Source organism: Oncorhynchus nerka, linkage group LG11 (genome assembly GCF_034236695.1).
Source record: "Oncorhynchus nerka isolate Pitt River linkage group LG11, Oner_Uvic_2.0, whole genome shotgun sequence".
Lineage (NCBI taxonomy): Eukaryota > Metazoa > Chordata > Actinopteri > Salmoniformes > Salmonidae > Oncorhynchus > Oncorhynchus nerka.
This window is the reverse complement of record NC_088406.1, coordinates 8,477,434-8,504,068: the sequence shown is the minus strand read 5'-3', so window position 1 is coordinate 8,504,068 and position 26,635 is coordinate 8,477,434. Positions and strand designations below refer to the sequence as shown.

At 46.1% G+C, this 26,635-nt stretch overlaps 1 protein-coding gene across 1 annotated transcript; it reads right to left on the bottom strand.

Moving 5' to 3' along the window:
- Positions 1-26,635, bottom strand: LOC115122208 (amyloid protein-binding protein 2-like). The gene is made up of 13 exons (XM_029651400.2): positions 25,785-26,635; positions 23,253-23,341; positions 22,248-22,399; positions 21,833-21,956; positions 18,681-18,849; positions 18,242-18,331; positions 12,004-12,071; positions 9,007-9,112; positions 7,989-8,113; positions 7,278-7,363; positions 5,101-5,291; positions 4,776-4,941; positions 1-1,048 (listed from the first exon to the last, which is right to left on the bottom strand). Exons 1-13 carry the CDS (start codon positions 25,920-25,922, stop codon positions 786-788), a joined length of 1,767 nt encoding a protein of 588 aa, XP_029507260.1. The 5' UTR covers positions 25,923-26,635; the 3' UTR covers positions 1-785.

Below are 26,635 nucleotides of genomic sequence, written 5' to 3'. Positions count from 1 at the left end.
TAGGAATGAATGGAATTCTTCAATATTTCAATTAACAATGTCTCTCAAGGACAAAAATCACATGTATTTAGGAATTTTGTTGTAGTGGGGACAGTAACATTGGAACTTAAAACAAAAAATATACTTTGAAGAAAATACGTTTTATATATATATATTTTTTTAATCTCATAATTTAAAAGGTATGCCCTTAAGGTGTTTAATTGAATAAGTGTGGCAAAAACAAAATGTAGACAATGCATTTCTTTAGCCTCCAATTTTTTTTACAATGGTTGGGGAGTGCCATGTTGTTGGCACGTGACTTCAACACAGCGCCCCCCTAGTCATGGTGTGTATACGTATATGAATCATCCTACCCGTGTGGTGACACCTGGGTAAAAACATTTCTCAGTCTGCGTCCTAAACGACGCACTATCCCCTGGCCGTTGACTACGACGAGGGGGGCTGAGGTGACAAAATAATATAGTAGGGTATTCCATGTCTCCTACGGAGAGAGAGTGACAGTGGGACACAGTGTATTCTCCTGGTGGTCAGAGCTACACTGGTTCAGATACAAAATAAGTTATCAAAACCCCCAAATTAAAATAATTTTAAAAAAAAGGCAAAAGTAAGAAAATGAACTTAAAAATAAAAAGTGGCGGTTTGTGAGATTTCCATGATGAAACGTCTCTCTCTCTGTTCTCTTCTTAGAAAAGTCAAATAATTAGTTAGCTCCTTGGATTGGTGTGAGGGGGCTGGTGAACCAGTCCCATCCTGGATGCTTCTTGCTGTGTGTGTGTGTGTGTGTCTCAGCCCAGGCAGGCTCGTGAAGGCCCATAGCTCTGGGCCAGTAGGAAGGTCTGTACCACTTCCTGTGTCTGCTGGGGACTAGTATTAACATCCTCTAGGGCGTCCGCCACAGCAAACTGCCTATCCCGGAGCTGGTTCCAGTTGGACAGGACGTTGTGATACTCAAACACCTTCTCATAGTTCCCTACTGAGTTGTAGAGTTTGATCAGCCCCCGGTAGTCGTACTCCAGACCGCTGTAGCCCTCGCCAAATAGTTTCTTACCTGACAGGGGAAAGATAAACCACGAGTAAAAACAAAAAACAGAAGAAGACCGACAAGCATGTGGCATCAGAGAAGTATTCACACCTCTTGATTTATTCCACATTTTGTTGTGTCGCAAAAGTGAGATTTAAAAATGGATTTGATTGTCAACCATCTAAAACAAAATACTTTTAAAAATGTCAAAGAAAAATTCTAACTTTTTAATTTAAAAAAAAAATAAAACACTAATATATTTTGATTAGTTAAGTTCTCAACCCTAAGTCAATGCATGTTATAATCATTACAGCTGTGAGTGTTTCTGGGTAAGTCGAAGAGCTTTGCATACCTGGATTGTGCAACATTTGCCCATTATTCTTTTCTAAATTCTTCAGGCTCTGTCAAGTTGGTTGTTGATCATTGATAGGAAGCCATTTTCAAGTTTTGCCATAGATTTTCAAGACGATTTAAGTCAAAACTGTAACCTGGCCACTCAGGAACATTGAATGTTGTCTTGGTAAGCAACTCCAGTGTATATTTGGCCTTGTGTTTTAGGTTATTGTCCTGCTGGAAGGTGAATTTGTCTCCCAATGTCTGGTGGGAAGCAGACTGAACCAGGTTTTCCTCTAGGATTTTGCCTGTGCATAGCTGTATTCTATTTCTTTTCAACACCCCAAAAAACCCTCCCTGGTTATTGCTGCTGACAAACATACCCATAACATGATGCAGCCACAATTACGCATAAAAATTTGAAGATTGTACTCAGTGATGTGTTGGATTTGCCCCGCTTTGTATTCAGGACAAAAACAAAAATCATTTTTTTGCAGTATTATTTAAGTACCTTGTTGCAAACACAACGCATGTTTTTAAATATTTTTTATTCGGTACAGGCTTCCTTCTTTTCACTCATTTAAGTTAGTATTGTGGAGTAACTACAATGTTGTTTATCCATCCTCAGTTCTCATATCACAGCCATTAAACTCAAACTGTTTTAAAGTTACCATTGGCATCATGGTGAAATCCCTGAGCGGTTTCCCTCCTCTCCAGCAACTGAGTTAGGAAGGACGTCTGTATCTGTGTAGTGACTGGGTGTATTGATACACCATCCAAAGTGTAATTAATAACTTCACACTGCTTAAATGGATAATCAATGTCTGTTTTTTTTGTGAACTTATGTTTACCCATCTACCAATCGGTGCCCTTCTTTGTGAACTTATGTTTACCCATCTACCAATCGGTGCCCTTCTTTGTGAACTTATGTTTACCCATCTACCAATCGGTGCCCTTCTTTATGAACTTATGTTTACCCATCTACCAATCGGTGCCCTTCTTTGTGAACTTATGTTTACCCATCTACCAATCGGTGCCCTTCTTTGTGAACTTGTGTTTACCCATCTACCAATCGGTGCCCTTCTTTGCAAGGCATTGAAAAACCACCCTGTTTTGAGGTTGAAATTCACAGCTCGGTTGAGGGACAGATTGAATATGTTGGGTACTAGTCCTCAGTGCTACAGGCATCATTATATACCCGGGTTTGATTCCAGGCCGTATCACAACCGGCCGTGATTGGGAGTCCCATAGGGAGGCATACAATTGGCCCAATGTCATCCGGTGTAGGCCGTCATTCAAAATAAGAATTTGTTCTTAATTGACTTGCCCAGTTAAATAAAGATTAAATGCAACTTATATGATTTGATTTGCACATTTTACTCCTGAACTTTCCAAAACATAAAGAGGGTTGAACACTTGACTCAAGATACTTCCGCTTTTCATTTTTTATTAATTTAAAAAAATATATATACAAAACAAATTAAATTAACAGGCTCACCTGTTCATTGAAATGCATTCCAGGTGACTACCTTATGACGCTGGTTGAGAGAATGCCAAGAGTGTGCAAAGCTGTCATCAAGGCAAAGGGTGGCTACTTTGAAGAACCTCAAATATATTTTAATTTGTTTAACACTTTTGTGGTTACTACATGACTCCATATGTGTTATTTCATAGTGTTGATGTCTTCACTATCATTCTACAATGTAGAAAATTTTTAAAAATAAAGAAAAACCTTTGAATGAGTAGGTGTGTCCGAACCTTTGACTGGTACTGTAAATCGGTGCATTCAGAAAGTATTTATACCCCTGGACTTTTCCCACATTTTGTAACGTTACAGCCTTATTCTAAAATGTATTGCATTATCCCCCCCTCATCAACACACACAATGACAAAGCAAAAAACTAGTTTTTAGAAATGTTTGCTAATGTATTAAACAAATGGAAATATGACATTTACTTAAGTATTCAGACCCTTTACTCAGTACTTTGTTGAAGCACCTTTGAAAGCGATTACAGTCTCAAGTCTTCTTGGGTAGGACGCTACAAGCTTGGCACATCTGGAGTTTCTCCCATTCTTCTCTGCAGATCCTCTCAAGTTCTGCCAGGTTGGATGGGGAGTGTCGCTGCACAGCTATTTTCAGGTCTCTCCAGAGATGATCGATCAGGTTCAAGTCCGGGCTCTGATTGGGCCACTCAAGGACATTCAGAAACTTGTTCCCGAAGCAACTCCTGCGTTGTCTTGGCTTTGTGCTTAGGGTCGTAGTCCTGTTGGAAGGTGAACCTTCACCCCAGTCTGTGGTGCTGAGCACTCTGGAGCAGGTTTTCATCAAGGATCGCTCCATTCATCTTTCCCCTCGATCCTGACTAGTCTCCCAGTCCCTGCTTCTGAAAAACACCACCACGCTTCACCGTAGGCATGGTGCCGCCACCACGCTTCACCGTAGGCATGGTGCCGCCACCACGCTTCACCGTAGGCATGGTGCCGCCACCACGCTTCACCGTAGGCATGGTGCCGCCACCACGCTTCACCGTAGGCATGGTGCCGCCACCACGCTTCACCGTAGGCATGGTGCCGCCACCACGCTTCACCGTAGGCATGGTGCCGCCACCACGCTTCACCGTAGGCATGGTGCCGCCACCACGCTTCACCGTAGGCATGGTGCCAGGTTCCCTCCAGACGTAACTCTAGGTATTCAGGTCAAAGGGTTCAATCTTGGTTTCATCCGACCAGAGAATCTTGTTTCTCCTGGTCGACATCCTTTAGGTGCCTTTTGGAAAACTCCAAGTGGGCTGTCATGTGCCTTTTACTGAGGAGTGACTTCCGTCTGGACACTCTACCATAAAGACCTGATTGGTGGAGTGCTGCAGAGTTGGTTGTCCTTTTGGAAGGTTATCCCATCTCCACAGAAGAACTCTTAAGCTCTGTCAGAGTGACTAGTCAGATTCTTGGTCACCTGACCAAGGCCCTTCTCCCCCGATTGCTTAGTTTGGCCGGGCGGCCAGCTCTAGGAAGGGTCTTGGTGGTTCCAAACTTCTTCCATTTAAGAATGGTGGTGGCCACTGTGTTCTTGGGGACCTGCAATACTGCAGACATTTTTTGGTACCCTTCCCCAGATCTGTGCCCTCGACACGATCCTGTCTCAGAGCTCTATGGACCTCATTGCTCTGACATGCACTGTCAACCGTGGAACCTTATATAGACAGGTCTGTGCCTTTCCAAATCATGTCCAATTAATTGAATTTACCACAGGTGAACTCCAATCAAACAAAGGATGATCAATGGAAACAGGATGCACCGGAGCTCAATTTCAAGTCTCATAGCAAAGGGTCTGAATATTTACGCAAATAAGGTATTTCTGTTTATCTTTTATTTACAAACATGTCTAAAAACATGTTTCCACTTTGTCATTATGTACACTTACCGATGGAGATGGACCGTCGGTAGAGTCTCTCAGCATCTTCATACTGGTTCATGTCATAGTTATAGAGCGAGGCCAGATGACCCACAGACAGAGCCACCTCATAGTCCTCCTGCCCCAGAAGCTGCTCCTTGATCTGGATGGCCTTGATGTGCATCTCTTCAGCCTCCTACAACACACAGTTTAAAATGTTGTGGAGAGAGAGAGGTAGGATAGACAGCGGTAGAGAAAGTAGTGTATCAGGTGATCAAATTGCTGCCTTCAGGGGCTGCAGCACTACCATTGGACAGCAGTGTGTGTGTCTCCTTTGCCTGCCCCCCCCCCCAACCTTGAACTTCCTCATGGACTGGTAGAGCCGTCCCAGGTTCCCGTAGTGTTTGGCTGTCTGGACGTTGAACTCTCCGAAGGCTTTCTTGGCCAGCTGCAGAGAGGACAGGTGCAGGTCATAGGCCTCCTGCAGCAGGCGTTCCTCCGTCTCCTTGTTGTGGCAGTCGATGGCGATCTCCTCCAGGATCAGAGCTGGGTGGGGAGGAAACACAGGGTTAGATACAGACGTCTCCTTGTTGTCGATGGCGATCTCCTCCAGGATCAGAGCTGGGTGGGGAGGAAACACAGGGTTAGATACAGACGTCTCCTTGTTGTCGATGGCGATCTCCTCCAGGATCAGAACTGGGGGAGGCAGTAATATATACAGTTGAAGTCAGAAGTTTACATACACTTAAGTTGGAGTCATTGAACCTCATTTTTCAACAACTCCACAAATTTCGTATTAACAAACTATAGTTTTGGCAAGTCGGTTGGGACATCTACTTTGTGCATGACACAAGTCATTTTTTCACAGACAGATTATTTCACTGTGTCACAATTCCAGTGGGTCAGAAGTTTACATACACTAAGTTGACTGTGCCTTTAAACAGCTTGGATTCCAGAAAATGATGTCATGGCTTTAGAAGCTTCTGATAGGCTAATTGACCTCATTTGACGTCAATTGGAGGTGTACCTGTGGATGTATTTCAAGGCCTACCTTCAAACTCAGTGCCTCTTTGCTTGACATCATGGGAAAATCTAAAGAAATCAGCCAAGACCTCAGAAAAAATTGCAGATCTCCACAAGTCTGGTTCATCCTTGGGAACAATTTCCAAATGCCACGTTCGTCTGTACAAACAATAGTACGCAAGCATAAACACCATGGGACCACACAGCCATCATACTGCTCAGGAAGGAGACGCGTTCTGTCTTCTAGAGATGAACGTACTTTGGTGTGAAAAGTGCAAATCAATCCCAGAACAACAAGGACCTTGTGAAGATGCTGGAGGAAACAGGTACAAAAGTATCTATATCCACAGTAAAACGAGTCCTATATCAACATAACCTGAAAGGCCGCTCAGCAAGGAAGAAGCCACTGCTCCAAAACCGCCATTAAAAAAGCCGGTTATGGTTTGCAACTTCACATGGGACAAAGATTGTACTTTTTGGAGAAATGTCCTCTGGTCTGATGAAACAAAAATAGAACTGTTTGGCCGTAATGACCATCGTTATGTTTGGAGGAAAAAGGGGGAGGCTTGCAAGCTGAAGAACACCATCCAAACCGTGAAGCACAGGGGTGGCAGCATCATGTTGTGGCGGTGCTTTGCTGCAGGAGGGACTGGTTCACTTCACAAATTACATGACATCACGAGGGAGGAAAATTATGTGGATATATTGAAGCAACATCTGAAGACATCAGTCAGGAAGTTAACGCTTGGTCGCAAATGGGTCTTCCAAATGGACAATGACCCCAAGCATACTTCCAAAGTTGTGGCAAAATGGCTTAAGGACAACAAAGTCAAGGTATTGGAGTGGCCATCACAAAGCCTTGCCCTCAATCCCATAGAAAATGTGTGGGAAGAACTGAAAAGGCGTGTGCCAGCAAGGAGGCCTACAAACCTGACTCAGTTACACCAGTTCTGTCAGCAGGAATGGGCCAAAATTCACCCAACTTATTGTGGGAAGCTTGTGGAAGGCTTCCCGAAACATTTGACTCAAGTTAAACAATTTAAAGGCAATGCTACCAAATACTAATTGAGTGTATGTAAACTTCTGACCCACTGGGAATGTGACGAAAGAAATAAAAACTCCCATTATTCTGACATTTCACATTCTTAAAATAAAGTGGTGATCCTAACTGACCTAAAACAGGGAATTTTTACTAGGATTAAATGTCAGGAATTGTGAAAAACTGAGTTTAAAATGTATTTGGCTAAGGTGTACGTAAACTTCCGACTTCACCTGTATATGATTACACATCACACGACCAACATCCACACAATCTGGCCATGAGCTAGAAACAGTCAATAACATCTCAATAAATACTTTATAGGAAGAGTAGTCAAAAAGGACTTTGCCGTTTCTCCTCATGACTGACTGTGGTCAAAGCCACGCTCCAGAGGCACTACATAGCACTGTGATGACTCAGATGCCAGCTTGGAGTGACTCAGCGATTTAGAATGGGGGGAGGAAAATCACCTTTGACCCTCTTGGAGGAGGCCAGTAGTAGATGGTCTTCAGGGAGAATGTGAGTTATGATGTCTATGGCACGTTCTGCATGGAATCTGGAGAAACAAACAGAATGCTTGAGTAAGAGGCTGACACTTAGACACACTGTTCAGAACAACAACCCTTTCCAAGAAAACAGATTACTTTTGAAGTACTATGTATACTAGGTATTTGAGGGTTAGGAGGAGATGAGAGTACTGACCAAACATAAACATGAAGGGTGGGTTCTGACACACTACAAAATGACAGACGAAACCCTTTACAATCCTTCCTTATGGTCCGCTATATCTTCATCAGAATCGACTATTCCTAGTTCCTATTCCTTCTTTGGGCTTCTATTCCCATAAAAAAAAAAGGTACACGCCCTGAGCGTTAGACTTACAGTAACCTTGAGTGACTTGAGACTTTTACAGTACCAGCAAACTACGGAAATGACAGAAAAATTATTCAAGTCTGCGTCCCAAAAATGGCACCTTATTCATGTCATAGTTCACCCCCGACACCCCTATTCCCTCTTGTCAACAGTAGTGCACTATATTAGGGAATAGGAGGCCTTTCAGGATGCAGATAAATAGTCCAAAAAAAAAAAAAAGATTAAAAAAAGGGGGAGTCTAACGTAATTATCTAGCAGGGTTAAAGCCAGTCCAGGAGTAGTAGAGGAAGGAAGGAGTAGCTACTCACAGAGCGTTGGCGAATTTCCCTGAGCTGTACTGGTGTACGTAGGAGGAGTAAGCCAGGTCTTCGTGAGCAGTCGCTACGTGGATGTTCTTCCCCCCGAATACAGACTGTCTGATGTCCAGAGCTGTCTGCACATGAGAGAGAGAGAAACCAGCATATGGATGTAGTCAAATCAAATCACGGTTTTATTGGTCACATGGTTAGCAGATGTTAATGCGAGTGTAGCGAAATGCTTTGTGCTTCTAGTTCCGACCGTGCAGTAATATCTAACAAGTAATCCTAACAATTTCACAACAACTACCTTATACACACACAAGTGTAAAGGAATTAATAAGAATATGTACATATAAATATATGGATGAGATGGCGAACTGCATGCAGTAGATGGTATAGAGTACAGTAACTGCATAGGCAAGATGCAGTAGATGGTTTAGAGTGCAGTATATACATATGAGATGAGTAATGTAGGGTATGTAAACAAAGTGGCATAGTTTAAAGTGGCTAGTGATACATGTATTACATAAAGATGGCAAGATGCAGTAGATGCAGCAGTTTAAATGAGTACAGTATATACATATACATATGAGATGAGTAATGTAGGTTATGTAAACATTATATTAAGTGGCATTGTTTAAAGTGGCTAGTGATACATGTATTACATCCAATGTTTTATTATTAAAGTGGCTAGAGATTGAGTCAGTATGTTGGCAGCAGCCACTCAATGTTAGTAATGGCTGTTTAACAGTCTGATGGCCTTGAGATAGAAGCTGTTTTTCAGTCTCTCGGTCCCAGCTTTGATGCACCTGTACTGACCTCGCCTTCTGGATGTGAACTAGTGAACTACTTTTGACCAGGGAACTAACTAAAAAGGGGATTTTAGGGTTGAAAAACTCTGGGAACTTTCCCCCAAATTCCCAGGTTTTCCTGATTCCAGGAATTGTCTAACCAGGATTTGGGGAAAGTTGTGACATGTTGCCACCCTAGATAAAAAGGTAGTGTATAGTCCATATGAACAACCCACCTGGTAGATGGCCACTGACTGGCAGATGTTATCTACGTTCAGGAGGTAGAAGCCATAGTCCAGCAGAGTGTCTGAGTATTTGGGATGCTTTTGTCCAAAATGCTCCCTGAAACAGAGTGATCCAGGAACACAAATAATTAAAGAAAGAAAAAGAGAGGGAGGGGGAGAGGGAGCGAGAGACAGGGAGAGCGAGAGACAGGGAGAGCGAGAGACAGGGAGAGCGAGAGACAGGGAGAGCGAGAGACAGGGAGGGAGAGGGGGAGAGCGAGAGACAGGGAGAGCGAGAGACAGGGAGAGCGAGAGACAGGGAGAGCGAGAGACAGGGAGAGCGAGAGACAGGGAGAGCGAGAGACAGGGAGAGCGAGAGACAGGGAGAGCGAGAGACAGGGAGAGCGAGAGACAGGGAGAGGGAGAGACAGGGAGAGGGAGAGAGCGAGCGAGAGACAGGGAGAGCGAGAGACAGGGAGAGAGAGAGAGCCATTAAGAACACCTGCTCTTTCCATGACAGACTGACCAGGTGAAAGCTACGATCCATTATGTCACCTGTTAAATCCACTTCAATCAGTGTAGAAGAAGGGGAGGAGATGAGTTAAAGAAGGATTTTTAAGCCTTGAGATAATTGAGACATGGATTGTGTCTGTGTGCGATTCAGAGGGTGAATATGGGCAAGACAAAATATTGAAGTGTCGTTGAACAGGGTATGGTGGTAGGTGCCAGGTGCACCGGTTTGAACAGGGTATGGTAGTAGGTGCACCGGTTTGAACAGGGTATGGTAGTAGGTGCACCGGTTTGAACAGGGTATGGTAGTAGGTGCACCGGTTTGAACAGGGTATGGTAGTAGGTGCACCGGTTTGAACAGGGTATGGTAGTAGGTGCACCGGTTTGAACAGGGTATGGTAGTAGGTGCACCGGTTTGAACAGGGTATGGTAGTAGGTGCACCGGTTTGAACAGGGTATGGTAGTAGGTGCACCGGTTTAAACAGGGTATGGTAGTAGGTGCACCGGTTTGAACAGGGTATGGTAGTAGGTGCACCGGTTTGAACAGGGTATGGTAGTAGGTGCACCGGTTTAAACAGGGTATGGTAGTAGGTGCCAGGTGCACAACGGTTTGAACAGGGTATGGTAGTAGGTGCACCGGTTTGAACAGGGTATGGCAGTAGGTGCACCGGTTTGAACAGGGTATGGTAGTAGGTGCACCGGTTTGAACAGGGTATGGTAGTAGGTGCCAGGTGCACCGGTTTGAACAGGGTATGGTAGTAGGTGCACCGGTTTGAACAGGGTATGGTAGTAGGTGCACCGGTTTGAACAGGGTATGGTAGTAGGTGCCAGGTGCACCGGTTTGAACAGGGTATGGTAGTAGGTGCACCGGTTTGAACAGGGTATGGTAGTAGGTGCACCGGTTTGAACAGGGTATGGTAGTAGGTGCACCGGTTTGAACAGGGTATGGTAGTAGGTGCACCGGTTTGAACAGGGTATGGTAGTAGGTGCACTGGTTTGAACAGGGTATGGTAGTAGGTGCACTGGTTTGAACAGGGTATGTAGTAGGTGCACCGGTTTAAACAGGGTATGGTAGTAGGTGCCAGGTGCACAACGGTTTGAACAGGGTATGGTAGTAGGTGCACCGGTTTGAACAGGGTATGGCAGTAGGTGCACCGGTTTGAACAGGGTATGGTAGTAGGTGCACCGGTTTGAACAGGGTATGGTAGTAGGTGCACCGGTTTGAACAGGGTATGGTAGTAGGTGCACCGGTTTGAACAGGGTATGGTAGTAGGTGCCAGGTGCACCGGTTTGAACAGGGTATGGTAGTAGGTGCACCGGTTTGAACAGGGTATGGTAGTAGGTGCCAGGTGCACCGGTTTGAACAGGGTATGGTGCCAGGTGCACCGGTTTGAACAGGGTATGGTAGTAGGTGCACCGGTTTGAACAGGGTATGGTAGTAGGTGCACCGGTTTGAACAGGGTATGGTAGTAGGTGCACCGGTTTGAACAGGGTATGGTAGTAGGTGCACCGGTTTGAACAGGGTATGGTAGTAGGTGCACCGGTTTGAACAGGGTATGGTAGTAGGTGCACCGGTTTGAACAGGGTATGGTAGTAGGTGCACCGGTTTGAACAGGGTATGGTAGTAGGTGCACCGGTTTGAACAGGGTATGGTAGTAGGTGCACCGGTTTGAACAGGGTATGGTAGTAGGTGCACCGGTTTGAACAGGGTATGGTAGTAGGTGCACCGGTTTGAACAGGGTATGGTAGTAGGTGCACCGGTTTGAACAGGGTATGGTAGTAGGTGCACCGGTTTGAACAGGGTATGGTAGTAGGTGCACTGGTTTGAACAGGGTATGGTGCCAGGTGCACCGGTTTGAACAGGGTATGGTAGTAGGTGCACTGGTTTGAACAGGGTATGGTAGTAGGTGCCAGGTGCACCGGTTTGAACAGGGTATGGTAGTAGGTGCACCGGTTTGAACAGGGTATGGTAGTAGGTGCACCGGTTTTAACAGGGTATGGTAGTAGGTGCACTGGTTTTAACAGGGTATGGTAGTAGGTGCACCGGTTTGAACAGGGTATGGTAGTAGGTGCCAGGTGCACCAGTTTGAACAGGGTATGGTAGTAGGTGCCAGGTGCACAACGGTTTGAACAGGGTATGGTAGTAGGTGCCAGGTGCACAACGGTTTGTGTCAAGAACTGCTGGGAATTTTCCATGAGTGTGTATCAAGAATGGTCCACCACCCAAAGGACATCCAGCCAATTTGACACAACTGTGGGAAACATTGGAGTCAACGTGGGCCAGCATCTCTGTGGAACGCTTTCAACACCTTGTAAAGTCCATGACCTGACGAATTGAGGCTGGTCTGATATAGATATAGAGATATATAGAGATATATAGAGATATATACATACACACAATATATAAAACACTGAGGTTGGCCAACCTATAAAAGGATTTATAAAAGGATACATTAAAATATAAAAAGTGTTACCATAATAAAAACAAGGAATTCATACCGTGCCAGAAACACAGCGTGTTTAATCAGCTGTTCGGCTTTCCTGAACTCCCTCTTCACAACACAGGCCTGTTAAAGAGAGAGACACAGCCAAGCAGACGTTACCTTTCCTGAACTCCCTCTTCACAACACAGGCCTGTTAAAGAGAGAGACACAGCCAAGCAGACGTTACCTTTCCTGAACTCCCTCTTCACAACACAGGCCTGTTAAAGAGAGAGACACAGCCAAGCAGACGTTACCTTCCTGAACTCCCTCTTCACAACACAGGCCTGTTAAAGAGAGAGACACAGCCAAGCAGACGTTACCTTTCCTGAACTCCCTCTTCACAACACAGGCCTGTTAAAGAGAGAGACACAGCCAAGCAGACGTTACCTTTCCTGAACTCCCTCTTCACAACACAGGCCTGTTAAAGAGAGAGACACAGCCAAGCAGACGTTACCTTTCCTGAACTCCCTCTTCACAACACAGGCCTGTTAAAGAGAGAGACACAGCCAAGCAGACGTTACCTTTCCTGAACTCCCTCTTCACAACACAGGCCTGTTAAAGAGAGAGACACAGCCAAGCAGACGTTACCTTCCTGAACTCCCTTTCCAACACAGGCCTGAACTTTCCTGAACTCCCTCTTCACAACACAGGCCTGTTAAAGAGAGAGACACAGCCAAGCAGACGTTACCTTTCCTGAACTCCCTTCACAACACAGGCCTGTTAAAGAGAGAGACACAGCCAAGCAGACGTTACCTTCCTGAACTCCCTCTTCACAACACAGGCCTGTTAAAGAGAGACACAGCCAAGCAGACGTTACCTTTCCTGAACTCCCTCTTCACAACACAGGCCTGTTAAAGAGAGAGACACAGCCAAGCAGACGTTACCTTTCCTGAACTCCCTCTTCACAACACAGGCCTGTTAAAGAGAGAGACACAGCCAAGCAGACGTTACCTTTCCTGAACTCCCCTGAACTCCCTCACAACACAGGCCTGTTAAAGAGAGACACAGCCAAGCAGACGTTACCTTTCCTGAACTCCCTCTTCACAACACAGGCCTGTTAAAGAGAGAGACACAGCCAAGCAGACGTTACCTTTCCTGAACTCCCTCTTCACAACACAGGCCTGTTAAAGAGAGAGACACAGCCAAGCAGACGTTACCTTTCCTGAACTCCCTCTTCACAACACAGGCCTGTTAAAGAGAGAGACACAGCCAAGCAGACGTTACCTTTCCTCTTTCACAACACAGGCCTGTTAAAGAGAGAGACACAGCCAAGCAGACGTTACCTTTCCTGAACTCCTCTTCACAACACAGGCCTGTTAAAGAGAGAGACACAGCCAAGCAGACGTTACCTTTCCTGAACTCCCTCTTCACAACACAGGCCTGTTAAAGAGAGAGACACAGCCAAGCAGACGTTACCTTTCCTGAACTCCCTCTTCACAACACAGGCCTGTTAAAGAGAGAGACACAGCCAAGCAGACGTTACCTTTCCTGAACTCCCTCTTCACAACACAGGCCTGTTAAAGAGAGAGACACAGCCAAGACGTTAGAACGGCCTGTTAAAGAGAGAGACACAGCCAAGCAGACGTTACCTTTCCTGAACTCCCTCTTCACAACACAGGCCTGTTAAAGAGAGAGACACAGCCAAGCAGACGTTACCTTCCTGAACTCCCTCTTCACAACACAGGCCTGTTAAAGAGAGAGACACAGCCAAGCAGACGTTACCTTTCCTGAACTCCCTCTTCACAACACAGGCCTGTTAAAGAGAGAGACACAGCCAAGCAGACGTTACCTTCCTGAACTCCTCTTCACAACACAGGCCTGTTAAAGAGAGAGACACAGCCAAGCAGACGTTACCTTCCTGAACTCCCTCTTCACAACACAGGCCTGTTAAAGAGAGAGACACAGCCAAGCAGACGTTACCTTTCCTGAACTCCCTCTTCACAACACAGGCCTTACCTTTCCTGAACTCCCTAAAGAGAGAGACACAGCCAAGCAGACGTTACCTTTCCTGAACTCCCTCTTCACAACACAGGCCTGTTAAAGAGAGAGACACAGCCAAGCAGACGTTACCTTTCCTGAACTCCCTCTTCACAACACAGGCCTGTTAAAGAGAGAGACACAGCCAAGCAGACGTTACCTTTCCTGAACTCCCTCTTCACAACACAGGCCTGTTAAAGAGAGAGACACAGCCAAGCAGACGTTACCTTTCCTGAACTCCCTCTTCACAACACAGGCCTGTTAAAGAGAGAGACACAGCCAAGCAGACGTTACTCCTTTCCTTAAAGAACACAGCCAAGCAGACGTTCCCTGAACTCCCTCTTCACAACACAGGCCTGTTAAAGAGAGAGACACAGCCAAGCAGACGTTACCTTCCCTCTTCTGAACTCCCTTCTTTCACAACACAGGCCTGTTAAAGAGAGAGACACAGCCAAGCAGACGTTACCTTTCCTGAACTCCCTCTTCACAACACAGGCCTGTTAAAGAGAGAGACACAGCCAAGCAGACGTTACCTTTCCTGAACTCCCTCTTCACAACACAGGCCTGTTAAAGAGAGAGACACAGCCAAGCAGACGTTACCTTTCCTGAACTCCCTCTTCACAACACAGGCCTGTTAAAGAGAGAGACACAGCCAAGCAGACGTTACCTTTCCTGAACTCCCTCTTCACAACACAGGCCTGTTAAAGAGAGAGACACAGCCAAGCAGACGTTACCTTTCCTGAACTCCCTCTTCACAACACAGGCCTGTTAAAGAGAGAGACACAGCCAAGCAGACGTTACCTTTCCTGAACTCCCTCTTCACAACACAGGCCTGTTAAAGAGAGAGACACAGCCAAGCAGACGTTACCTTTCCTGAACTCCCTCTTCACAACACAGGCCTGTTAAAGAGAGACACAGCCAAGCAGACGTTACCTTTCCTGAACTCCCCTCTTCACAACACAGGCCTGTTAAAGAGAGACACAGCCAAGCAGACGTTACCTTTCCTGAACTCCCTCTTCACAACACAGGCCTGTTAAAGAGAGAGACACAGCCAAGCAGACGTTACCTTTCCTGAACTCCCTCTTCACAACACAGGCCTGTTAAAGAGAGAGACACAGCCAAGCAGACGTTTTCCTGAACTCCCTTTCCTGAACTCCAGACTTCACAACACAGGCCTGTTAAAGAGAGAGACACAGCCAAGCAGACTCCTCTTCACAACACAGGCCTGAACTCCCAGCCAAGCTTCACAACACAGGCCTGTTAAAGAGAGAGACACAGCCAAGCAGACGTTACCTTTCCTGAACTCCCTCTTCACAACACAGGCCTGTTAAAGAGAGAGACACAGCCAAGCAGACGTTACCTTTCCTGAACTCCCTCTTCACAACACAGGCCTGTTAAAGAGAGAGACACAGCCAAGCAGACGTTACCTTTCCTGAACTCCCTCTTCTGAACAACACAGGCCTGTTAAAGAGAGAGACACAGCCAAGCAGACGTTACCTTTCCTGAACTCCCTCTTCACAACACAGGCCTGTTAAAGAGAGAGACACAGCCAAGCAGACGTTACCTTTCCTGAACTCCCTCTTCACAACACAGGCCTGTTAAAGAGAGAGACACAGCCAAGCAGACGTTACCTTTCCTGAACTCCCTCTTCACAACACAGGCCTGTTAAAAAGAGAGACACAGCCAAGCAGACGTTACCTTTCCTGAACTCCCTCTTCACAACACAGGCCTGTTAAAGAGAGAGACACAGCCAAGCAGACGTTACCTTTCCTGAACTCCCTCTTCACAACACAGGCCTGTTAAAGAGAGAGACACTGCCAAGCAGACGTTACCTTTCCTGAACTCCCTCTTCACAACACAGGCCTGTTAAAGAGAGAGACACAGCCAAGCAGACGTTACCCTGTATTCTCCGACTGCGTCCCATATTTAAACCTAGTCCGTATTTAGTGCACTACTTGTTTTGTTTTTCAACATATTTATTGTCATTTCTTCTTTTTACAATCATCACAATAGGACACAGATATTCTGTTATTTCTGTTATTCCTGTTATTCCTGTCATTCCTGTCATTCCTGTTATTTCTGTTATTTCTGTTATTCCTGTTATTCCTGTCATTCCTGTCATTCCTGTTATTCCTGTTATTCCTGTTATTCCTGTCATTCCTGTTATTCCTGTTATTCCTGTTATTCCTGTTATTCCTTCCACCTCCTATAGTGCACTACTTTTGACCAAAGCTCATACAGTGCCTTGCGAAAGTATTCGGCCCCCTTGAACTTTGCGACCTTTTGCCACATTTCAGGCTTCAAACATAAAGATATAAAACTGTATTTTTTTGTGAAGAATCAACAACAAGTGGGACACAATCATTGAAGTGGAACGACATTTATTGGATATTTCAAACTTTTTTAACAAATCAAAAACTGAAAAATTGGGCGTGCAAAATTATTCAGCCCCTTTACTTTCAGTGCAGCAAACTCTCTCCAGAAGTTCAGTGAGGATCTCTGAATGATCCAATGTTGACCTAAATGACTAATGATGATAAATACAATCCACCTGTGTGTAATCAAGTCTCCGTATAAATGCACCTGCACTGTGATAGTCTCAGAGGTCCGTTAAAAGCGCAGAGAGCATCATGAAGAACAAGGAACACACCAGGCAGGTCCGAGATACTGTTGTGAAGAAGTTTAAAGCCGGATTTGGATACAAAAAGATTTCCCAAGCTTTAAACATCCCAAGGAGCACTGTGCAAGCGATAATATTGAAATGGAAGGAGTATCAGACCACTGCAAATCTACCAAGACCTGGCCGTCCCTCTAAACTTTCAGCTCATACAAGGAGAAGACTGATCAGAGATGCAGCCAAGAGGCCCATGATCACTCTGGATGAACTGCAGAGATCTACAGCTGAGGTGGGAGACTCTGTCCATAGGACAACAATCAGTCGTATATTGCACAAATCTGGCCTTTATGGAAGAGTGGCAAGAATAAAGCCATTTCTTAAAGATATCCATAAAAAGTGTTGTTTAAAGTTTGCCACAAGCCACCTGGGAGACAAACCAAACATGTGGAAGAAGGTGCTCTGGTCAGATGAAACCAAAATTGAACTTTTTGGCAACAATGCAAAACGTTATGTTTGGCGTAAAAGCAACACAGCTCATCACCCTGAACACATCATCCCCACTGTTAAACATGGTGGTGGCAGCATCATGGTTTGGGCCTGCTTTTCTTCAGCAGGGACAGGGAAGATGGTTAAAATTGATGTGAAGATGGATGGAGCCAAATACAGGACCATTCTGGAAGAAAACCTGATGGAGTCTGCAAAAGACCTGAGACTGGGACAGAGATTTGTCTTCCAACAAGACAATGATCCAAAACATAAAGCAAAATCTACAATGGAATGGTTCAAAAATAAACATATCCAGGTGTTAGAATGGCCAAGTCAAAGTCCAGACCTGAATCCAATTGAGAATCTGTGGAAAGAACTGAAAACTGCTGTTCACAAATGCTCTCCATCCAACCTCACTGAGCTCGAGCTGTTTTGCAAGGAGGAAAAAATGTCAGTCTCTCGATGTGCAAAACTGATAGAGACATACCCCAAGCGACTTACAGCTGTAATCGCAGCAAAAGGTGGCGCTACAAAGTATTAACTTAAGGGGGCTGAATAATTTTGCACGCCCAATTTTTCAGTTTTTGATTTGTTAAAAAAGTTTGAAATATCCAATAAATGTCGTTCCACTTCATGATTGTGTCCCACTTGTTGTTGATTCTTCACAAAAAAAATACAGTTTTATATCTTTATGTTTGAAGCCTGAAATGTGGCAAAAGGTCGCAAAGTTCAAGGGGGCCGAATACTTCCGCAAGGCACTGTATATCTATTTACCTTTCTCTTATCAGACCTGCCACAACTGAAGTTTTTTCTGGGAAAAAAATGAATGAATTGTGTTCTAGTCTCTCTATATTACCTCCAGTTCTGCGGTCAGCCACAGACACACAGCTTATATTGTATGGATACACGGCTAGTTCCTTCCCAGAGGGCAAGGGGACGGAATAGGATTGATGTTATCCTTTAGCAAACCATGTCTCAGTCACTAATATTTCCACAGCGTCTCAAACACCGTCCCACATAACATTTCACGTGTGTCCCAAAATGAAACACCCACAATTGCCTCTATTAGGACACTACTTTTCAACCAGAACAGAGTGTGCCAAAAAAATGGGTCCTGGTCAAACGCAGTGCCTTTTTGAGCCACAGCCACCGACTTCCATAACATTGCTGTTACCTTGGAGGCTTGCCTGAGGACATCCACCATCACTTTGACAGGCAGGCCCTCTGTGATCTCCTTCATGGCTTCTATACACCACCTGTAGGCCTTCGACACACAGGAGCAGGAACCAAGACTCATCATTAAAAAAATTTAAAAATGAGGGTCATTTAAGTAGATGCTCTTATCCTGTGACGTCAAAAATCAGTCTGATCAACAACAACAAAAAAGGACTTTCTAAATCCAAAGTTTCTTGCTAGCCTCCTCGGGCCTGACGTTTAGCATTTTCTGGTAGTGTAGGGAGAACAATATCCTGTATGGCTCACACACAGAATAAAAAAATAAAAATATGACTTAACAGGTTTTTTTACTACCGGTTTATGATTGAATAAGAGTAAGTTTGAAAAAGCTTTGGTTTGAAAAGAGATTTTGTGAAGAAATAAAAAGAAAAGCTTACCTCATCGTAGTGACTCTTGGCAAAGAGCAAGGCACACAGCTCTCCATACAGGGCTGCTTTGTTGGCGTGGTGGCCGTGTTTGGCTAGTTTGTCCATGTAGGACTGGGCCAGCTTGAATGTCTCTTCTCCCTGGTGGTATTTACAGTTCCCATTACGGACATGGAGCAGCCTGAGGAACACAGAGAACAGATGAGGGAAAGAGGCTCCTGTACCTACCAGCAATGAGGAAAATTAACTCAAGCTAGAACACCTTTATTCAGAAACTATTACAGACAGCCAGCCAGACACGAACAGACAGCCAGACAAGGACAGACAGCCAGCCAGACGAACAGACAGCCAGACAAGGACAGACACGAACAGACAGACAGCCAGCTAGATAGACAAGGACAGCCAGCTAGATAGACAAGGACAGCCAGCTAGATAGACAAGGACAGCCAGCTAGATAGACAAGGACAGCCAGACACGAACAGACAGCCAGCTAGATAGACAAGAACAGCCAGACACGAACAGACAGCCAGCTAGATAGACAAGAACAGCCAACTAGATAGACAAGGACAGCCAGCTAGATAGACAAGGAGAGCCAGACACAAACAGACAGCCAGCTAGCCAGCCAGACACGAACAGCTAGCCAGCCAGACACGAACAGACAGCCAGCCAGACACGAACAGACAGCCAGCCAGACACGAACAGACAGCCAGCTAGCCAGCCAGACACGAACAGCCAGCCAGCTAGCCAGCCAGACACGAACAGCCAGCCAGCCAGCCAGACACGAACAGACAGCCAGCCAGCCAGCCACGAACAGACAGCCAGCCAGCCAGCCACGAACAGACAGCCAGCCAGCCAGCCACGAACAGACAGCCAGCCAGACACAAACAGCCAGCCAGCCAGACACAAACAGCCAGCCAGCCAGACACAAACAGCCAGCCAGCCAGCCAAACAGCCAGCCAGCCAGCCAGACACGAACAGACAGCCAGCCAGCCAGCCAGCCAGCCAGCCAGCCAGACACGAACAGACAGCCAGCCAGCCAGCCACGAACAGACAGCCAGCCAGCCAGACACGAACAGACAGCCAGCCAGCCAGCAGACAGCCAGCCAGACACAAACAGACAGCCAGCCAGACACGAACAGACAGCCAGCCAGCCAGCCAGACACGAACAGACAGCCAGCCAGCCAGCCAGACACGAACAGACAGCCAGCCAGACACAAACAGACAGCCAGCCAGACACAAACAGACAGCCAGCCAGCCACAAACAGACAGCCAGCCAGCCAGACACAAACAGACAGCCAGCCAGACACAAACAGACAGCCAGCCAGACACAAACAGACAGCCAGCCAGACACAAACAGACAGCCAGCCAGCCACAAACAGACAGCCAGCCAGCCAGCACAACAGACAGCCAGCCAGCCAGCAAGGAGAGCAGACACAGACAGCCAGCCAGCCAGCCACACGAACAGACAGCCAGCCAGCCAGCCAGACAGACAGCCAACAGACAGCCAGCCAGCCAGCCAGAACAAACAGCCAGCCAGCCAGACAAACAGAACAGACAGCCAGCCAGACACAAACAGACCAGCCAGCCAGACAGCAGCCAGACAGCCAGCCAGCCAGACACCAACAGAAGACAGCCAGCCAGCCAGCCAGACACGAACAGACAGCCAGCCAGACACGAACAGACAGCCAGCACAGAACAGACAGCCAGCCAGACACGAACAGACAGCCAGCCAGACACAACAGACAGCCAGCCAGCCAGACACAAACAGACAGCCAGCCACAAACAGACAGCCAGCCAGCCACAAACAGACAGCCAGCCAGCCACAAACAGACAGCCAGCAGTCAGCCAGCCAGCCAGACACAACAGACAGCCAGCCAGCCACAAACAGACAGCCAGCCAGCCAGACACAAACAGACAGCCAGCCAGACACAAACAGACAGCCAGCCAGACACAAACAGACAGCCAGCCAGACACAAACAGAACAGACAGCCAGCCAGCCACACAACAGACAGCCAGCCAGCCAGCAGACACAAACAGACAGCCAGCCAGACCAAACAAACAGACAAACAGACAGCCAGCAGACCAGACACGTACAGACAGCCAGCTAGCCAGACAGCAGACAGCCAGCCAGACACAAACAGACAGCCAGCTAGCCAGCCAGACACAACAGACAGCCAGCTAGCCAGCCAGACACAAACAGACAACCAGCCAGCCAGACACGCAGACAGCCAGCCAGCCACAAACAGACAGACAGCTAGATAGACAAGGAGAGCCAGACACGAACAGACAGCCAGCTAGCCAGCCAGACACGAACAGACAGCCAGCCAGACAGACACGAACAGACAGCCAGCCAGCCAGACACAAACAGACAGACAGCCAGCCAGACACAAACAGCCAGCCAGCCAGACACAAACAGACAGACAGCCAGCCAGCCACAAACAGACAGAGAGCCAGCCAGCCAGACAGCCAGCCAAAACAGACAGCCAGCCAGCCAGACACAAACAGAACAGACAGCCCAGACACAGCAGCCAGCCAGAACAACAGACAGCCAGCCAGACACGAACAGACAGCCAGCCAGCCAGACACGAACAGACAGCCAGCCAGCCAGACACGAACAGACAGCCAGCCAAGACACGAACAGACAGCCAGCCAGCCAGACACGAACAGACAGCCAGCCAAACACGAACAGACAGCCAGCCAAACACGAACAGACAGACAGCCAGACAAACAAACAAACAGACAGCCAGCCACGAACAGACAGCCAGCTAGATAGACAAGGAGAGCCAGACACGTACAGACAGCCAGCTAGCCAGCCAGACACGAACAGACAGCCAGCCAGACACGAACAGACAGCCAGCTAGCCAGCCAGACACGAACAGACAGCCAGCTAGCCAGCCAGACACGAACAGACAACCAGCCAGCCAGACACGAACAGACAACCAGCCAGCCAGACACGAACAGACAACCAGCCAGCCAGACACGAACAGACAACCAGCCAGCCAGACACGAACAGACAACCAGCCAGCCAGACACGAACAGACAACCAGCCAGCCAGACACGAACAGACAACCAGCCAGCCAGACACGAACAGACAACCAGCCAGCCAGACACGAACAGACAACCACGAACAGACAACCAGCCAGCCAGACACAGCTAGGACCTACCTGACGCAGCACTCCACAGCTCGGTACCAGTGCAGCACCTCGTCGTGGAGCGTGCTCAGCTGCAGGCACGACAGGAACACCTTCTCTGCATCACAGTACCAGCCTGCGTCAGACAGGAAGCCACCTAGAGGACAGAACCGACCATAACAACAAAGTATCAACTGGGGTACCTCCCAGATAGCCTCAGACATCAGTATGGTAGTGGGGTGTTGCAGGTCATCTTGTTTGCAGTTGCACCGAGTATTTCAGAAGATGGATAAGATAGCCATTGTGTGTGTGTGTCCCCAATGGCACCGTATTCCCTATATAGTGCACTACTTTTGACCAGAGCCCTATGAGTTCTGGTCAAAAGTAGTGCACTATATACGGTATAGGATGCCATTTGGGACAGACGTTACGCGCTTCTTCGACCTACCTAAAATGAAGCCGAACTGAATGGCCTTCTCTTTGATGTGGGCGTCTGACTCTGCAATGTAGGAGCAGCGACAGCTGAAGGAGTTGGCCAGTATGGAGGCCACCTTCACTCCATGGTCCATCAGGGCCTGGAAACAGTGATGTAGCAGGTGTCTGGTAGGAGGGACAGAGTAGCTAAGGATCATCCACCACGATACCACATCCACCATACTTAGGTTCCCGATGCGACATGTCATGCGATATGTATTGCGATTCGATACTGTGATTTTATTGTAATTTGATGTTCCCATAACGTATTGATCAATCTGCTGCAGAGAGACGAGAGAGAGAGCCAGGAGAAAATGAGTTTTGATCAGTCATGGAAATAGAAGTGCTGAAAACTATTTTTTAAATATTTTTTTTTAAGAAGATGAGAGAACAAGCTATAGGATGAATAACACCGGAGATTTGGCACAGGTAAAACTATTATTATATTATGGATATAATATCGTCCAGAATAATATCAAGATGGGTTATTTTATAGATGTTCTTCCCCCATCACTGGTGTGAACTGAAGGCCAAGCTGCATGACCCACAGTCATGAGACAGGAGTCATCTTTTTAGGGGTGAGTGACACACACACACTTTCCCTCCCACTCTCGCTCTCTGGTCATAAACCACTCAGTCAGTCCAGCCAGGCAGCATGTGTCTCAGCAGGTCACCTTCACTACACATCATGTCAGAGTGGTGTAAAACAAGGCAGGACAGAGTGTGTGGGTGACTCCACTCTTAAACTGCAGTGGCCTTAGGTAGGTAATGTCATAGCACCCTATTCCCTACATAGTGAACTACTTTTTAAAAGCACTTTTCAAAAGTAGTGCACTATGTAGGGAATAGGGGTGGCATTTTGGGCGCAGACCTTGTTTCAGGGGGTCTTTTGAGGAACCACCTCAGAGACGGATAGTGGAAAGGAAACACCGACTGTCTGTGTGTGTGGGGTTACGACCCGGTCCATTTGGTACCTTACCTTTTGTCAGAAGCTCGCAGAACTTTGGCAAAAACCTCCAGCTCACAGAACTCCCCTCCCAGCTGGCATAGCTGGCCCTGTTGGTATAGCTGAGAGCAAGAGAACCGTTTGAGGTGGAGAAACCAAATAGGATCCTCGAGTGGGGGAGGGGCGCAGGAATGCCCACATACAGGAACGCCCTGAATTGCAGGCTAAAGTTGCACAATATTGCTGTTTTTGTCCAGACAGCATCAGATACAGTGTACGGATATGGTGCAGTCGGAAAGTATTCAGACCCCTTGACTTTTTCCACATTGTTACATTACAGTCTTTATTCTAAGATTGATTTTTAAAAAATCGTTATTTCCCCATCAATATCTCTACCTGTACATGACCATCTGATCATTTATCACTCCAGTATTAATCTGCAATATTGTAATTATTCGCCTACCTCCTCATGCCTTTTGCACACATTGTATATAGACTCCCCTTTTTTTCTACTGTGTTATTGACTTGTTAATTGTTTACTCCATGTGTAACTCTGTGTTGTCTGTTCACACTGCTATGCTTTATCTTGGCCAGGTCACAGTTGCAAATGAGAACTTGTTCTCAACTAGCCTACCTGGTTAAATAAAGGTTAAAAAAAGAATCTACACACAATACCCCATAATGACAAAGCGAAAACAGGTTTAGACATTTTTGTAAATGTATTAAAAATGACTGTTTCCATTGATCCTCCTTGAGATGGAGTCCACCTGTGGTAAATGCAATTGATTGGACATGATTTTGGAAAGGGACACACCTGTCTATATAAAGGTCCAACAGTTGACAGTGCATGTCAGAGCAAAAACCAAGCCATGAGGTCAAAGGAATTGTCCCTAGAGCTCCGAGACAGGATTGTGTTGAGGCACTGATCTGGGGAAGGGTACCTAACAAATGTCTGCAGCATTAAAGGTCCCCAAGAACACTGTGGCCTCCATCATTCTTAAATGGAAGTAGTTTGGAACCACCAACACACTTCCTAGAGCTGGCCGCCCGGCCAAACTGAGCAATCGTGGGAGAAGGGCCTTGGTCAGGGAGGTGACCAAGAACTTGATGGTCACTCTGACAGAGCTCTAGAGTTCCTCTGTGGAGATGGGAGAACCTTCCAGAAGGACAACCATCTCTACAGCACTCCACCAATCAGACCTTTATGGTAGAGTGGCCAGACATGCGTAAAAGGCACATGACAGCCTGCTTGGAGTTTGCCAAAAGGCACTTAAAGACTAAGACCATGAGAAATAAGAATGTCTGGTCTGATGAAACCAAGATTGAACTCTTTGGCCTGACTTCTGGAGGGAACCTCACACCATTCCTGCGGTGAAGCATGGTGGTGGCAGAATCATGCTGTGGGGATGTTTTTCAGCGGTAGGGACTGGGAGACTAGTCAGGATCAAGAGAATGATGAACAGCACAAAGTAAAGAAAGATCCTTGAGGAAAACCTGCTCCAGAGTGCCTCAGATTGGGGCAAAGGTTCACCTTCCAACGAGACAACAACCCTAAGCACACAGCCAAGACAACGCAGGAGCGGCTTTGGGACAAGTCTCTAAATGTCCTTAAGTGGGCCCCAACCAAAGCCCGGACTTGTACCACATCAAACATTGATGTAGAGACCTGAAAATAGCTGTGCAGCTGACAGACCTTGAGAGGAGCTGACAGAGCTTGAGTGACCTACAGAGAAGAATGGGAGAAGCCCCAAATATACGTGTGCCAAGCTTGTAGCGTCATACCCAAGAAGACTCGAGGATGTAATCGCTGCCAAAGGTGCTTCAACAAAGTACTGAGTAAAGGGTCTGACTACTTATGTAAATATGATTTCCGTTTTTTTTATATACACATTTGAAAAAATGTCTATACCTGTTTTTGCGTGGTCATTATGGGGTATTGTCTGTAGATTGTTTTTAATCCATTTTAAAATAAGGGGTCTGAATACTTTCTGAATGTCCTAAGCCTCCACGACGATGGCAGTATTATTTACTAAAGAAATACGTTAACATATGTTATCTTCTTTGCCCCGCTCTGAAAACACCTCATTACTGCAACTTAATCTCAATGGAAAAACACGTTCGTTTAACACGATGTGATTTCAATGCACGGGAACTCTGTCAGGGACAATATGCCATTGATTATTGTGAACCAGTCTGTGCTTGATTAATGACATTTGTTCTTACTATTATGATAAACTTGGATTATATTAATATTATGAAATGATTGATCTATTGTTTTTGGCTGTAACTTTTAGTTTTTTCAACAATGTGGCCTCATAACCTGGGCACACAGACTTTGCTGCTGAACCAAATACAATTGTGAAAACACTTCAGCTAGTGAAGTTCTTTATTTCACAATAAAAGCTTTTTTTTTTGAGTAAACAACTAGCGAGCTAATGTTAGCTAGGCACAATAACAAACAAGAAACTGAGCTGGCTAATTTACCTAACGGTAGCAGGCTAAAAATTAAAACAAATCACAATAGACTAACTAGCTAAAGTTTGGGCAAACAGTGACAGTCCTTACCTTATAGTATACATCAAACCGTATATTTTCAGGAAGGGAGCGAATGTCCTTTCTAGATCGACTGTAGTTGTCCACCACTGCAGATATAGCAGTGTTGTACAGTGTTTCAGGGATCCAGTCTAGCTCCACCGCCGCCATATTGTTTTCCTTCTTCAGCAACAGACTACTTCCAACCACAGATAGAATAACGACACAGATATTTCACCACATGTATAAATGAGAAGCATCCGCTTGGCGTTTCCGCTCACTACCAAATATGGTAGTGAGGAGAAGCCGAGAGACTTGGTAGTGGGAGAAGATAGAACGAGATGGGCTTTTGGCCGATATATCCTGCTAATTTACCTCATCGATGAAACATTTGATCTGAATACCTTTTTTGACGAACAGAGTGGATTTATTTTTGGTAGATTTGACCCTTTGTCCAAGTTTTCCCCGGAAATTGCGTTGTTTAGAAGGCGTGAAAGGGCAAATTAGTTATCGTACACGCGTACTTCAGAGTATGCGTTCCCTAATGGAAATATGCAAAAATAAATACTAGACCGCGCCAATTGGATCTCGCTAACTCGTCCTTGCTTGTTCTGCCCACTATGACTCATTTGTCCCAATTTGAAACGACGGGCTGTGGTCTATCTTGCTTTAGTTTTAAACATCTTTGTTCCAAACTCTCACTACATACTCTTCACTACCTAACTGGTGTAAAAACACTTTCACTGCAACTCCTCATACACCATTTTGCTTCCAACTCAGAGGAAAACAGAGAACGATTCTTCAAGGGGATTGCACAAACACAACCACTGGCTGTCATAATCCCATGTTTTGTTCCTCATTCAAGATAATTTCAAGACGCCCCT